Below are 13,786 nucleotides of genomic sequence, written 5' to 3' on the forward strand. Positions count from 1 at the left end.
TTGTAATGTACAGAAATATAAAATCACTGTGTTGTGAACCAGGAACTTTCATAGTGTTATTAGTCAATTATACCTTAAAAACATGAGCTTCCCCTGGTAGCTCAGCTGGTAAAGAATCTGCCTGCATTGCAGGAGACCCTGGTTCGATTCCTGGGTCAGGAAGATCCCCTGGAGCGGGGATAGGCTACCCACCCCAGTATTCATGGGCTTCCCTGGTGGCTCAGATGGTAAAGAATCTGCCCGCAGTGCGGGAGACCTGGATTCTATCCCTGGGTTGGGAAGATCCCCTGGAGGAGGGCATGGCAACCCACTCCAGTATTCTTGCCTGGAGAACCCCCATGGAAAGAGGAGCCTGGCGGGCTGCAGTCGTGGGGTCGAAAAGTGTCCGACTCAACTGAGAGAGTAAACTGCCGCTGCTGCTAAGTCACTTCAGTCGTGTCCGACTCTGTGCGACCCCACAGACGGCAGCCCACCAGGCTTCCCCGTCCCTGGGATTCTCCAGGCAAGAGCACTGGAGTGGGTTGCCATTTCCTTCTCTAATGCGTGCAAGTGAAAAGTGAAAGTGAAGTCACTCAGTCGTGTCCGACTCTTTGCGTCCCCATGGTCTGCAGCCCACCAGGCTCCTCCGTCCATGGGATTTTCCAGGCAAGAGTACTGGAGTGGGGTGCCATTGCCTTCTCCAAGCAACTACGCATACACTTCAAAAACAAACTAACCAACTCCCAGAAAAGATATCAGATTTTTATGATTACCAAAGGTAGGGGTTGGGGGGGGAAGTGGCGTGGATGGAGGGGTTACCTGAAGGTATTCAAAAGATAAGATTAAAAGATATATTATCTTGACTTTCAGAGATAATAAATACTAGGGCTGTAATGTATAATATGATAAATATAATTAACACTGCTTTATATGTATTATATATGAAAGTTAAGAGAGTAAATGGAGAATTCTCACCACAAGAAAAAAATTTTTTTTCTATCTCTTTAATTTTGTGTCTGTGTGAGATCATGTATGTTTACAACCCCATGGACTGTAGCCTGCCAGGTTCCTCTGTCCATGGAATTCCCCAGGCAAGAATACTGGAGTCGGTTGCCAGGCCCCCCTCCAGGGGATCTTCCCAACCCAGGGATCAAACCTGCATCTCTTATATCTCCTGCCTTGGCCGGTGGGTTCTTTACCACTAGCGCCACCTGGGAAGCCATATGTGTAAATCTATCCATTTACTGAGAACTCTGAGAACTGCTAATAATACCTTCAATTTCAAATTCTAGTTTTTCCCTTTGCATATCTGCAACTCCCTTCTCCAGCAGTGAGAAATCTGGATCCTATTGTCCTTTTGTAAATTGTCTTATTTGATCCATACCCCAGTGGTAACCATGCTACCACTAGCGCCACCTGGGAAGCCATATGTGTAAATCTATCCATTTACTGAGAACTCTGAGAACTGCTAATAATACCTTCAATTTCAAATTCTAGTTTTTCCCTTTGCATATCTGCAACTCCCTTCTCCAGCAGTGAGAAATCTGGATCCTATTGTCCTTTTGTAAATTGTCTTATTTGATCCATACCCCAGTGGTAACCATGCTTCCATCTCTGCCTCTCCGCCATCCCATAGAATGCCTTCCTCTTTCTCCTCAGGCACTGATGCCTTATGCTGAACGTCCTCTCCACCCCACGATGGGACTCCCCAACTCTCACCCTGTGTGGGCTCTGACGGTCTGTGTCATAAGCTAGCTCCTTGCCCTGTGTGACCACTCTACTCACCCTTCAAGCTGCTCCCTGCTGTCCGGACTCCCTCTTCACCTACTCAAGCTGTTACACCCTGTTCCAGCTGCCCCTCAGTTCCCACTTAGGACTGACCTGTTTATGAAAGGAAGGGGAAAGGAAGAGTCCAAATAACTTTTCAACACATGTGCAGTGAAGAACGTCTTTGCTGAATGTTGTGTAATTGGACAGAAGATCGAGCTGGAGGCAATATATGTGTAGTTTCTAATGCTGCTGACTATGCTACATAATTCGTTCATTCAAAGGAGCAGTTATATTTATTTTTAAGCCTCTCTTAAAGCTTGGGATGATCCTGCTAGAATCTGGATGGAAAAAAAGATAGCATTTACTGGAGTAAACAGGAAAAGTAATCAAGCAGAGCTTTTAAAAGCTCATTTTGCTTCTTCCTTCTTCAGAATAAATTGCCGTACAAACTGGCCCCAGAGCTCTAAGTTACAGAGCATCCAGAGTCCTCAAGACTAAGGCATTTGTTCTTTCACTTAAGGTCAACAATGGAAAGTCACCAAATGGGTCTGAGGAGCCGAAAAAGATAAGATTGTAAGGAAAACTTTAATTTCTGGTTGTCAAGTTGAAAAAAATCATGAATACATTGTATATCTTATGAACCTGTTTTAGGATGAACAGTGTAAAGCAAACTGGATGGGTCAAAAAATTGTGTTACAGTTGTGGTGCTAGTAGATAAGCTGGTTGATTGGTCATTAAAGTATTTCTATCGTTTAGACAAATCTGCCACAGTGTCACTGCCTGACTTACTGCTATCATAGTAATCAATAATTACTTCTTTTTATACTAAATATAAGGTATGATTTAATAATAAAATGCTTATCTGGAATAACTGGCTTCATCCAAGTACAAGAAAGTATATATTGTTCAAAACTCTTGCTCATATTTAGAGGAGGGACTATCAGCAAAATATTTGGGCACTGGGTTTGAATAAACACTTTCAGTGCTATATAATGACTACAGAAGCTATGGTATAATAGGACTTGGTCCGCAGATGGTCTGAAGCACCCAGGGTGCTCCTCTGGTAGATCAGGGCTTGGCATCACCTGCTAACAGGCGTCAGCGCCCGCTCGGACCCCCAAGCACCAGCGTCCGCATGGTGGAGTGAGAGCACAGTAGGGGAGGAAGGCCAAGGAGAGGGGCCGTGGACAACCAGGGGGAGGGCGGCCGAGGGGACTGGGAAGGGAGGAGGAGGGCAGGGGACCCACGGGGAGAGGGTGGGGGGAGGAGGAGAGCAGTGGAGTGGATATGTGACTCGGTGATGGAAAGATGAGACGGATGATTGGAAGAAACACAGGAAATATAGATTGCACATTTTAAAAAGACACAGGGAGATATTGCACAGTAATAATTTTAAGCCATGGAGGCAGTTTATTGCTACATTTTAAATTGCTGAATTTAAGAACACTCTCTTGGACCCACAATCCATGATCAAGTCTGCACAGACGGCTTTGGTTTGTTCTCACGTCCCATAGTTTCCCACTCCCTCACAGGGAGAATCTTCTTGGAAAGTGAATATGAAAGTGAGCTTTTGTCTTGCACATTAATTTCTGACTGTGTTAACTTAAAGAAGAAACAGGAAAAAAAACAACCCTTAGATCACATTGCCTTGAGCTTATATGACATATTTAAAGGCTTTTTTCTAAAGGGCAGCTGCTATATGACTCAAGGAGCTCAGCCCGGTGCTCTGGGATGACCTAGAAGGATGGGATGGGAGGGGTGGGAGGGTGGCTCAAGAGAGATGAGGCATAAGCATACACACAGCGGATTCATGTTGTGGCCCAGCAGAAACTAACACAACATTGTAAAGCAATTATATTCCAATTGTTTTTTAAATTTAAAAAATAGAGGCTTTTCATTGACATAATCCTTAATCTTTACAGCATCACTCTGAGGTAGATAGGAGATCTGTAGTTTTACCCCCATTCTGTAAAAACAAAATCAAAATTAAATGAGAATTAAAACAGTAGACACACAAAGTCTAGAGTAGGTTGATTTGCCTTAGCAGTCCTGATTAAATCAGAGGTAACAAAACTGAGCTAATTCTGTACACTGGGACTGATGACAATGTTTAAAGTTGTCCAGACTACAAACAGGTTCAATTTGGCCAATCAAAACCACATTTCAAACTTAATCCCCATGAGTGCAAAGTTGTAAAGATGATGCTCTGGTTAATCCTTTGGTTCTATTTCTCTTTATTTGACCATTTTCCTTTGCACTAGAGATGAGCCCATAATTGCTATTTGTCTGTTGACATCACTATTTTTGCGGCTACACTTTGGCTGAAAGACAGTCCATCCCACAGGTGAAGTATACAGTCCAGAGCTTCAGCAGAGCCTTGGTCTCCATCTGGTCTCCACAACAGCGATCCTATGGGGACTTCCTGGGTGCTATGATCCCAGTCTCTTTGTGACACCAGGAGGTTCAGTAGCCAGTAAAGTGCGGGACAATGCAGCAGACACCGGGGAGAGAGACAGGGGCAGGAGGAGACTCGTTTCTTGCCTCTGGGGCACTTAACGTGGCTCATAAAATTGTTCTTTTTAAAATTTGCATTTCTTTGGCTTTTCTGTCTGCCAGTGAATATTATTTTTCTGGTTTCTGTTTCATTACACTGTTGTGTCATTTGCTTATTACTCTTTTCAGTATTGAACTAAATAAACCTTGGAGTATTGCAAATTTGTGTTTCCCTCAGAAAAGAATGCTCTCATTTAGCTAATGGTGTAATATTCCACTGGCCTTCACAACAGAATAAACGAAATTTTGCAAGGTAAATTTGTTTTTCCAAGGCATTTAAAGTAAATTATGTGGTTTGTAGCCTGACATGAAGCAAAATCTTCCCCAGAAATGCAGCATGGTTGGCCAAATCCCCAACAGTCGCTGAGCCACGGGGCCAAATGTGACGACGTGGGAGGAACAGGACTCTGAGCAGCAAATGTGACTGAAATACAAACAACAAAACGTGTGGTTTTCCAGACTCAGAGAATCCTGGAAGACAAAACTGTGAGCACATTATAATATGCACGTCAAAGGCTGAAAGTCACCACTAAATTATGTGTTTTTCCGTAGCCACGCCACTATCCTGGCACTTCGCTCTTTGTTTTTCAGATTTTCGTTCTTTATTGTCTGTAATTTGGCCTGAACTGTGAGTCTCTGGTGCTCCTCCAACATGTTACTGCAAAACTGCTGCAGCTGAAAGAACAAATAGATGGTCAGTCCATCAGTGTAACTGAACTTCTCACTTAGACACAGTAAGCCACAGTTCATGTTAGGTAGTAGCGTGATCTCGAAAATGGATGAATGGCCGTTGGAATGAGTAGAAATGTGTGTCCCTGAGGAGATTGCGACTGAGAAAATGTGACAAAGAATACACCTGTCCTGAAGAAGCCGATGTAGAGAGGAAGGTCCAGGAAGTAGAAAATCTGTCTGCTTTATGTGCTGCTCTATTCCCCTGGCAGCACAGAATAGGTGTTCAACAAAGATTTCCTGATTCCCGTTGGATATTAGACCAGACTTGGGGACAGAGATACAGGAGACCCTCCCTCTTCTCAAAAATAACATAATTTCCAGAGCTCAAACCCAGCATACAGCATCTGTTTCTTTACAGATGTTATCCTTAAGAGCATTGATAGTGGATCATCCATTGGCTAAACTCCTTCACTGAGTCAGGTCAAGCATTCAGTTATAAGAACATTTGTTCCAATATTACATACAAGCCAGACCCCAAGAGGTGGATAAGATATATTTCAAAAGTCTATTTCTGTGTCACTGGATAAGAACTCAGAACATACATTACCATAAAATGATAGCGTACCCTGTTGTTTCTCCTCCTGGAGGGAGGAGAAGGGGACAGAGGATGAGATGATTGGATGGCATTGCTGACTCAATGGACATGAGTTTGAGCAAGCTCTGGGAGTTGGTGATGGACAGGGAAGCCCGGCGTGCTGCAGTCCACAGGGTCGCACAGAGTCAGAGACACGACTGAGCGACTGAACTAAATTGCCCCTGTGTTTTAGTCGCTAAGTCTTGCCTGACTCTTGCGACCCCATGGACTCAAGTCCATCAGGCTCCTCTGTCCATGGGATTCTTCAGGCAAGAATACTGGAGTGGGTTGCCATTTCCTTCTTCAGGGGATCTTCCTGACCCAGGAATCAAACCCCTGTCTCCTGCATTGGCATAGATTCTTTACCACAGAGCCAACAAACTTCACAAAAGGTCACTTAAACTTTTAATATATTTGAAATTAGGTAACAATAGGGTTGTCATGCCTAACTGCATTGCAGAAGAAAAGTAAGGTTCTAGGAAAAAGTAGATTAAGGGAACAAGAGCAAACCTCTCTCTCTCCACCCCCCACACCTGGGCATTCCTGGCAGGCAGCGGGAGCCGCATGCCAGCAGCACTGCCCAGGACTGGGCGTCCGCAGGGGGCAGGCGGGGAGTGTGGGGCTGTGGACAGTGGACGGGGCTTCATAGGTGCTTGAGAGCATGAGAGAGGCCAGGCTCCAGCAGGGTAGAGTAGAAAGACCAGGTCAAGAGACGTGAGAGTGGATTAAAAACTGCTGGTATGGAGGGAAAAGCACTCATGTGAGTTTCATTTTCCTTTTTTAGCAATTATTTTCGATATTACCATGTGAACTGATTCAAACAGGACTGTTGGGTGTTAACAGGTTTTTGATAAGGATATTCATGGGAGCTAACTTACTTGTTTTCAAAATTGCAATAACTGAACCACTACTAAATCCATTTTTGCATTTTGAGAGAAATGGACCATCAGTGATTGTAGAGTTTTAGAACTTTGGGGAGTGCTAAAGTTACACAAACTTCACTCACTCATTCAGTAACAACAGCAACACTGGGTTCTGTAGACACAAAGTTGAACTGAGGCACTTTTGAAGAGATCAACACAACTCAGTTTTGCTTCTAGGAGTTGTCATTTCAGCATTTTTGGGTGTGCCCCTCACTCTCTCGTCTGGGGAATCCCTGATAAATTATGTCCTGACAGCTCAGCCTCAGGCAGGCCAAAACTCAAGCAAAGATCATTCCTCCAGGAACTATCAGTTCTTCCTCTCTCACAGTAACAACGACATAGGATGATTTGCGTGCATGAAGGAGAGGGTGTCAATCAGTTAATTAAAAATGTCCTAGAGTTTGTGTTTGGAGCAGGGTCTAAAAGGATGATTAGGAATTATCCAGCCAAAGACAGGCATGAGGAGGCTATGAGACAGAAGGTACAGTGCTTCTGAAATCTAGGAAATGTGCAATGACATGATAATTTAAGAAAATTTCTAAGTGGAACTGTGTAACTAAAGGAAATGTGTGCAGAGGTGCCTATGTTTCTTATTCTCTGAAACGGTTCGTGAAGAGGGCAAAAATTAAGATGGCGAGTAAGGCAGCCAGATTATGAAGGGTCTTGTGTGCTAATGAAAAGACTTCTAAATTTTTTGTGAGAACTATGATGAGCTACTGAAGCTTTGTGAGCAGGGCAAAGAGCGGCAATACTATGATGGATGGGATGGAGGGAAGATAGGACCAGGGTGCGGAGGCCACAATCGATTGGAATGATGCAGATGAGAAATGGTGAAATCCAACCCTCCATGAATAAGAATAGCCTCTATTTCAGGAGCAAGGCAGAATTAAAAGACATTTCCTGCACGGTGATAATAGCATCAATAGAGCACAGAAGGTAACAGTTCAGATAAGCTTATTATTTTTAATTTTAGCAACTCCAAATTACATAAAAATGGCTTCTACATTGTCATAATTCACAATATCTATACTACTTACCTCTAAGATCTGTGAATCTGTACTTATGGTTCTCCCGATTACATATAGTAGGGTAACCAATGATTGCGTTCCATACCTACAGAGCAACAACACGCTAATCAGGAGAGGAAAATGTTTTGTAAGACAAAGCTGTACAGCAGGTAAATGCTGAGCACACAGTCCCTATGAGTTCCTGTCTCCCAAATCTAAGCAAAACCATATACAAAGTAGTTTAGCTTCATCTTTTAATAGAAAGTCCATGCTGTAGAAAAGTCTATTACCACAAAGAAGTAATTAAAGTTAAATACTGATTTATGTAACACATGGTTTTTTAGAAGTTTCATTTAAATATAAAAAGCTCTTCTTAAAATCAGTAATAGCAACTGCTTTTCTATTTTAAAATGAAGGGGTTAGAATAGATGTCACACATCCAAAATTAAGAAAATTTAGAAGAGAACAAGGAAATATTCAAAGTACCTTCCTTAAAAATGTAGTTAATATAGAATCGGTTTCAGAAGCTCTGACTAAAATGCCCTGAAAGCTTACTGAAGCTTCCGTATTTGTGCTTTTTGGAGAGAGGAGCCGCATCTTCAGAGATTCTGGAAATGCTGGTGCTCCCTGATGGTCAGTGCTCTGGGTCTCCCCAAGCCCCCTCGACAGGCCTGGCCACTTAAACTCCCCTTTTAGTTTAGCGACCCTGAACGCCTGACAAGAACTGCCTGACAAACAGCCACGAAGCACTGCTATGGAAAGACAGTGACACATACCTGCTCGGAGTGCTGCTGTGGTTAAAAAAGTAAAGAAAGACTTTTGGATGCGTTAAAAAAGAAAGAAAATTAAAATAGGTTAATACAATGAAATGGACAAGAAAGGGTTGAATTGCCATTGTCCTATTCATAGTTGATTCACAAAACTGACTCCCAAAATGTATACTTGAAACTAAAATTTCTGAGAGTTAACACTGGCGTCTGGATGACAAAGGTGGAAGAGAACACTGCTTTCATCCTTTTGCAAGTTCCCAGCTGTAAGGTAAACTAAATCTACTTCAGCAAAGTGGAAAACGAGAGACAGTCTACATATAATTCAGGCAAGCAAACCCGCTTCTATGGGGAAAGAGGAAATGTTTCTTAGCTCTTCATTTTTGCTGACCAAGTATAAAAAGCCTGTGAAATGACTCAAGAAATTTGACAAAATTTGCAAAGAAACTGAGTTCAAAAAAAAAAAAAAAGGGTAGGAAATAGAAGAAAACTACTTGCATTTCTAAATGTGTCATTTTTCTACCAAATAAAGAGAAAAGCTATGCTAAAAGCTGAGTTGGGTTTGAAGACACCTTGGGACAACTTATAAATTGTCAAAATGTGGAATCACATATAGTTAAAAGCATTGGTGTGAAGATTAAATGCGATTATGTGTGTTGAAGCATGTATCAGGGTACGTGGCAGTCTTCATTCCTTCCTATTCTTGAAAGTTTCAAGAGGAGATATTTTTGAGACAGATGATTTCTCACTCCTGTTGAGAGAGTAATCTCTCTGAAATAGTACTCAACAAGAAAATATATGTTACAAATAGTTTATCCTGCCAGTAGTCAAGCGTATTAACATGAAGGCAGGAGCCAGTGTTTGTCAGTATAGCTGCCCCTTCAAAAAACTGACAACATTCAGTGCTAGCCAGGGTGATGGGGAACGTTAGTCCGTCCTCCCCTCCCACCCCTTCTCCTGCCACATCTGGCTTCCTGCAATGAGCATGGAGGCACCCAGGCATCGAGCCTGACCCGGTGACAGGCGATGGGAATGGGCCCTCCAGCGCCTCAGCACACCACTCTAATACCATCTTAATTCTCTAGGTTGTTCCAGTCTAACCCTTTCAGCTCCATGTTCCCCATCATGAAATACAACAGAGTAAAGGGAAAATGAGTGTAAGTTTTTAAGCTTAAGACTTCAGCCAGTATAACATATTTGGAGAGAATTCCCCACTGGTCCAGTGGTTAGGTCCCCATGCTCCCACTGCAGGGGATACAGGTTCGATCCCTGGTGGGGGAACAAAGATCCTGCATGCTGTGTGGCTCAGCCAACATATGTATATAATTTATATTATTATAATTCATATATTATTATTATACATATTTATTATATATAATATGTAATGAATAATAAATTTAAAGAAATAAAACTGGAGCAATCAAAAAAAGAAAGAGAAAAGTGCTCCCAATTAAAATGGCACAAAAAAATTAAATAAGTAAATAAAATGGCACAAAGTTTTGGGAAGATAGAAAACTTATCTGGAGAAGAAATTAAGCATTTGGGGAAGAAGAGGGTAAGGTTTATTCAGTTTGAAACAGATGATACTTTATATTTTATATTCAAGTAAAACTAGGATTTTCCAATAGGCCACAAAGTCTACATAGTTTTATAAAATTCAAAAGCAAGGTAACAAGGATAATACATATAACCTTTCTACTGCATCCAATAAAACATCACAAAAAATCGTGTTGCTTTACGTCTATTTACACATTCTTTCATAGGGTCTATCCACAGCTGTGACTTCTCTGTAACCTGAAAGATGTCTTTATGGTTAATGGAAGCTCCTTCACTGGGATCAGGATCCAAAAGATCGCTCATCTAACAATGAACTAAATACCCGACGGCTGCCGGAGCAGAGCCCTGAACAGGGGAGTGAGAAGCAAGAGGAAACCGTTTTGCTCAGGCAAACGGTCCTGCATACGTTTTCAGATCCGGCTCCCTGGGAAGAACTCTGGGCTCAGTTGCAAACAGATGTCCCTGGACTGCTACGGGCAGTGTCTCCACTGTTTCACTTGACCAGCCCTATCTCCTCCTTTCCAGGGCCTGACGCTCCAGCCAGTTAGGAGGCCCGTCCCAAGTCAGACTCTCAGCCCTGCCCTCCCGGCATTTACTGGTGTCTTCCCCTCCTCACAGAAGGTGATTTCTTCCAACTCAAGCCCCCTTCTTCTCTCAATCCCCTTTCCATCTGTCCTAGGTAACATTTATCAGACACCATGTCTTCATCACTTTACAACCCCTACAACAGCTTGAGCTAACTGTGCCTTGGCATAGAAAAACTAGAACATTTATTACCAGAAAGAACCTTACAGTTGATCACATACGACATCTTCCATTTTATACAACTTTTAACCAAGGCCTAAAAGTTAACTAGTGGGCCATCAATAAATAAATGTTGGTCTAGTTTCAGTTCCAGATGAGAGGGTTAGAAAATTTACTTTCTCATCTGTCTTTGTTTTGGAACAACTGATCTACTGGCAGAATGACAGGTTATGTTAGCACAGACAGTGCAAAGCAGGATCACAGTGACAAGACCCTGGGCTAGATGCTAGATTTCCTTCTGCCGGGCTTCTCGGAGCTTTATGATGCTAACATACACTGTGAATTTGAGGGAGTTAAAATAGTTTCCAAACTGATTGGGCTACTGCCTCCCTTGTTTGCAGAAGGCTTGTCAGTATCTTCCATGAACAATGCTCAGTGAAACACTCTGGAGAAACACAAGTTTCAAAGCTAACTCACAAGTGATTAGTCACATTTTAGCAAATTCAGAATAAATCCTTTTCACTTAAATAAGATAAATGTTAAAATTTGTCATAGCATTTGTTTACTTGTCTCATATCATTTTATGAAGACTGGTGACACACAACTATTCATGTCAAATATAACTGTTTAATAAGTGATAAGTAAATATTCTGATATACAAAGAATAAGGTAAGCATCCTGGTGCTATTTCAATGTAGAAAACATTTGATTATTAATTTGAACTTTTATGTCCTCTCAACAATCCATATATATTATTACTATTCAAAATCATTTTCAAAATTCAGCAAGACTGGTGACTATAAATTGAATCCTAAAAATAAATCTTATGGATGTAGAAGGCAAATTTACTCAAAGACGTTTTGTAGCAGAATGGGCAAGAGGAGTGAACTGAGATTAATTTATCATAAACAGAAAAGAAAAGCTCTATTTTATGAACATAGCATTTTGTTAAAAGATAAAAAAATTTAAGCCATGGTTAAAAGTGAATGCATTTATAATTCTAAGAACTTCTCAGGGATGATGAAATATCCATTTAGAGTTGTTCCTTTTTTTTAAAAAAAAAGGAAGTCCTTCTATACTCGTGTTTAATACAGTGAGGTCATTTAAATAAATTACTAGACAATGGACTTTTTAGAGTATTGCAAACATGCTTCTGTTCTCCAAATGCAGAAAAAATTCTTCTGAGGGATAAAAATTAAAACACATTTAAATTAAGAGCAATCTTTCCCATAGGTTGCTCAAAGCCATTTGCAAGAGCTTCACTAGTTAGATGTGCTTTGTATGGTATAGAAAGAGAGGGAAAATGAATCGAGGGGCTGTTTTACCCCATAGAGCAGGGCTGTGCAGTCAAATTCTCTCCAGGATGGAATGCTCTCTGTTCTGTCTATTTCGGTAGCTACTGGCCACACTGAGCACTTAAAACAAGGGTGGTACAACTCGGGAACTGAATTTTAAATTTATTTAATTGCAGCTAATTTAAATTTAAATAGCCATATGTTAGCTAGTAGCCAGTGTATTGAGCAATGCAGTCTTAGTTAATTTTTTAATCTGGTGCCAATCAGTTCCTTGTTAAACTACACCGGGGTCACTCAGGGGACTAATGAAAGCTACAGATTTTGCACCCTATTCTGACAGATTCTGATTTTCAAGGAGTAGGTGGGCTTGGAAGCCTTTAGATGTATCAGCCACTCCAGGTAATTACAAAGCTCTGCCTCCCAGGGGGGTCAGTGGTAAAGAATCTGCCTGCCAATGCAGGAGATATGAGAGACCTGGGTTTGATCTCTGGGTTGGGAAGATCCCCTGGAGGAGGAAACAGCAACCCACTCTAGTGTTCTTGCCTGGAAAATTCCACGGACAGAGGATCCTGGTGGGCTACAGTCCCTGGGGTTGCAAAGAGTCAGAGAAGACTAAGTACAAAATATTAGAAAGTGTCAGGTTCGTGCTTATGCTCACCTGTCTGAGTGTGGATGTGACCCTGGACTGACAGGCACCATGTGAAAAGTCCTCAACACTTACAAATACACACAAGTGCCAGGCACTAGGAAGCACTGAGCCTGGGAAGTAACGTGAAGCTGTGTCTTAATTCTGGGCTTTTAAGAAGGCATGGTTAAGGCTTTCAGTGACTATGAAGCTGGGGAGGTTCCAGCCAGCAGAAGGATGTTGGAACTCATTGTCTTCCTGCCCTTTGACTGTCTGCCGAAGACCATCAGTAAAATAGCTTGATTCCCTCACCCTCCCAAAAAAGAATGTACGGTTAAGTCATGTTCTAGAAAGAACAATTATTAAAGGTAACTTATTTGACTTGTGCATTTCAATGTTTATTTTACCTGACAGGCTATGAAGCAAGCATATTTAATCTTAAAAGGTGAAAGACATAAAACGTTCAATAATATGGAACCCAAATATATAAAGGGAATCTGACAAAAGACACAAGCTCAGCATCCAAGCATATGTAGTAATATGTTGCATATGTTGTTTCTTTAAGATACGGCGATGTACTTCACAAAACAAAATGGAAAATGTACACTCATACCAAAAACCAGGACTTACTCTAATCTGTGTCTCTGAAGACAAGATTCTTAGTGGGCACAGTGGGGAAACTGAGGTAGATAGGTATGTCACACAAAACTGCATTCACAAAGAAAGCCAAAACCAAGGATAAGTGACCTTATCTTCCACAAAGCTAGTGTGTGGTAAGACACCAGCAGGAAAAACAACCACTTTTCTAGGCAATGTGAAGGCCTTTAGGGACCTAGCCAGACTAAAGCTGAGCCACTAGCACCAGACTAATGACCTAAAGAAAAGGGCGGTTTCACATTTCCTCCTCACCTTTCGCTCACAGCTTGCCAATTGTTGATTAAAAAGTCTTTTGCAACATATCGGCCAACTTCAGACGCTGCAACAGCTTCGATGACATTTGTTTCATTAAAAGTGAAAGGAGACACAGTGATGGCATAATCCATATATCTGCAAAAGCACATTTGGCAGAAAATAAATATGTAAAAATTTTTCAACAGAAAGAATACATTTATATAAGTGGAGTTAAAAATCCCGTATGGTTCTAAGTTAGTGGCGCATAAATATGTTTCATATTATTTTTTACATTAGCTCATGTCTGTTTTGCTCCCTTTAGTTTATTAATTGCATTCCTCCACCAAGAACCTTTTCAAGTTAAGTTAC

At 41.5% G+C, this 13,786-nt stretch overlaps 1 protein-coding gene across 1 annotated transcript in view; it reads right to left on the minus strand.

Moving 5' to 3' along the window:
* Positions 1 to 3,714: 3,714 nt before the first annotated feature.
* LVRN (laeverin) overlaps positions 3,715 to 13,786 on the minus strand; it is a 67,909-nt gene continuing 57,837 nt past the window's right edge. Inside the window, exons 18-20 of the mRNA XM_061158523.1 lie at positions 13,436 to 13,573; positions 7,569 to 7,644; positions 3,715 to 4,977 (exon numbers count right to left, since the gene is read on the minus strand). Coding sequence (XP_061014506.1) covers positions 4,837 to 4,977; positions 7,569 to 7,644; positions 13,436 to 13,573 — 355 coding nt within the window. The 3' untranslated portion in view covers positions 3,715 to 4,836. The remainder of the gene's footprint in view (positions 4,978 to 7,568; positions 7,645 to 13,435; positions 13,574 to 13,786) is intronic.

The sequence above is a fragment of the Dama dama genome, chromosome 12 (genome assembly GCF_033118175.1).
Source record: "Dama dama isolate Ldn47 chromosome 12, ASM3311817v1, whole genome shotgun sequence".
In the NCBI taxonomy this organism is placed as follows: Eukaryota; Metazoa; Chordata; class Mammalia; order Artiodactyla; family Cervidae; genus Dama; species Dama dama.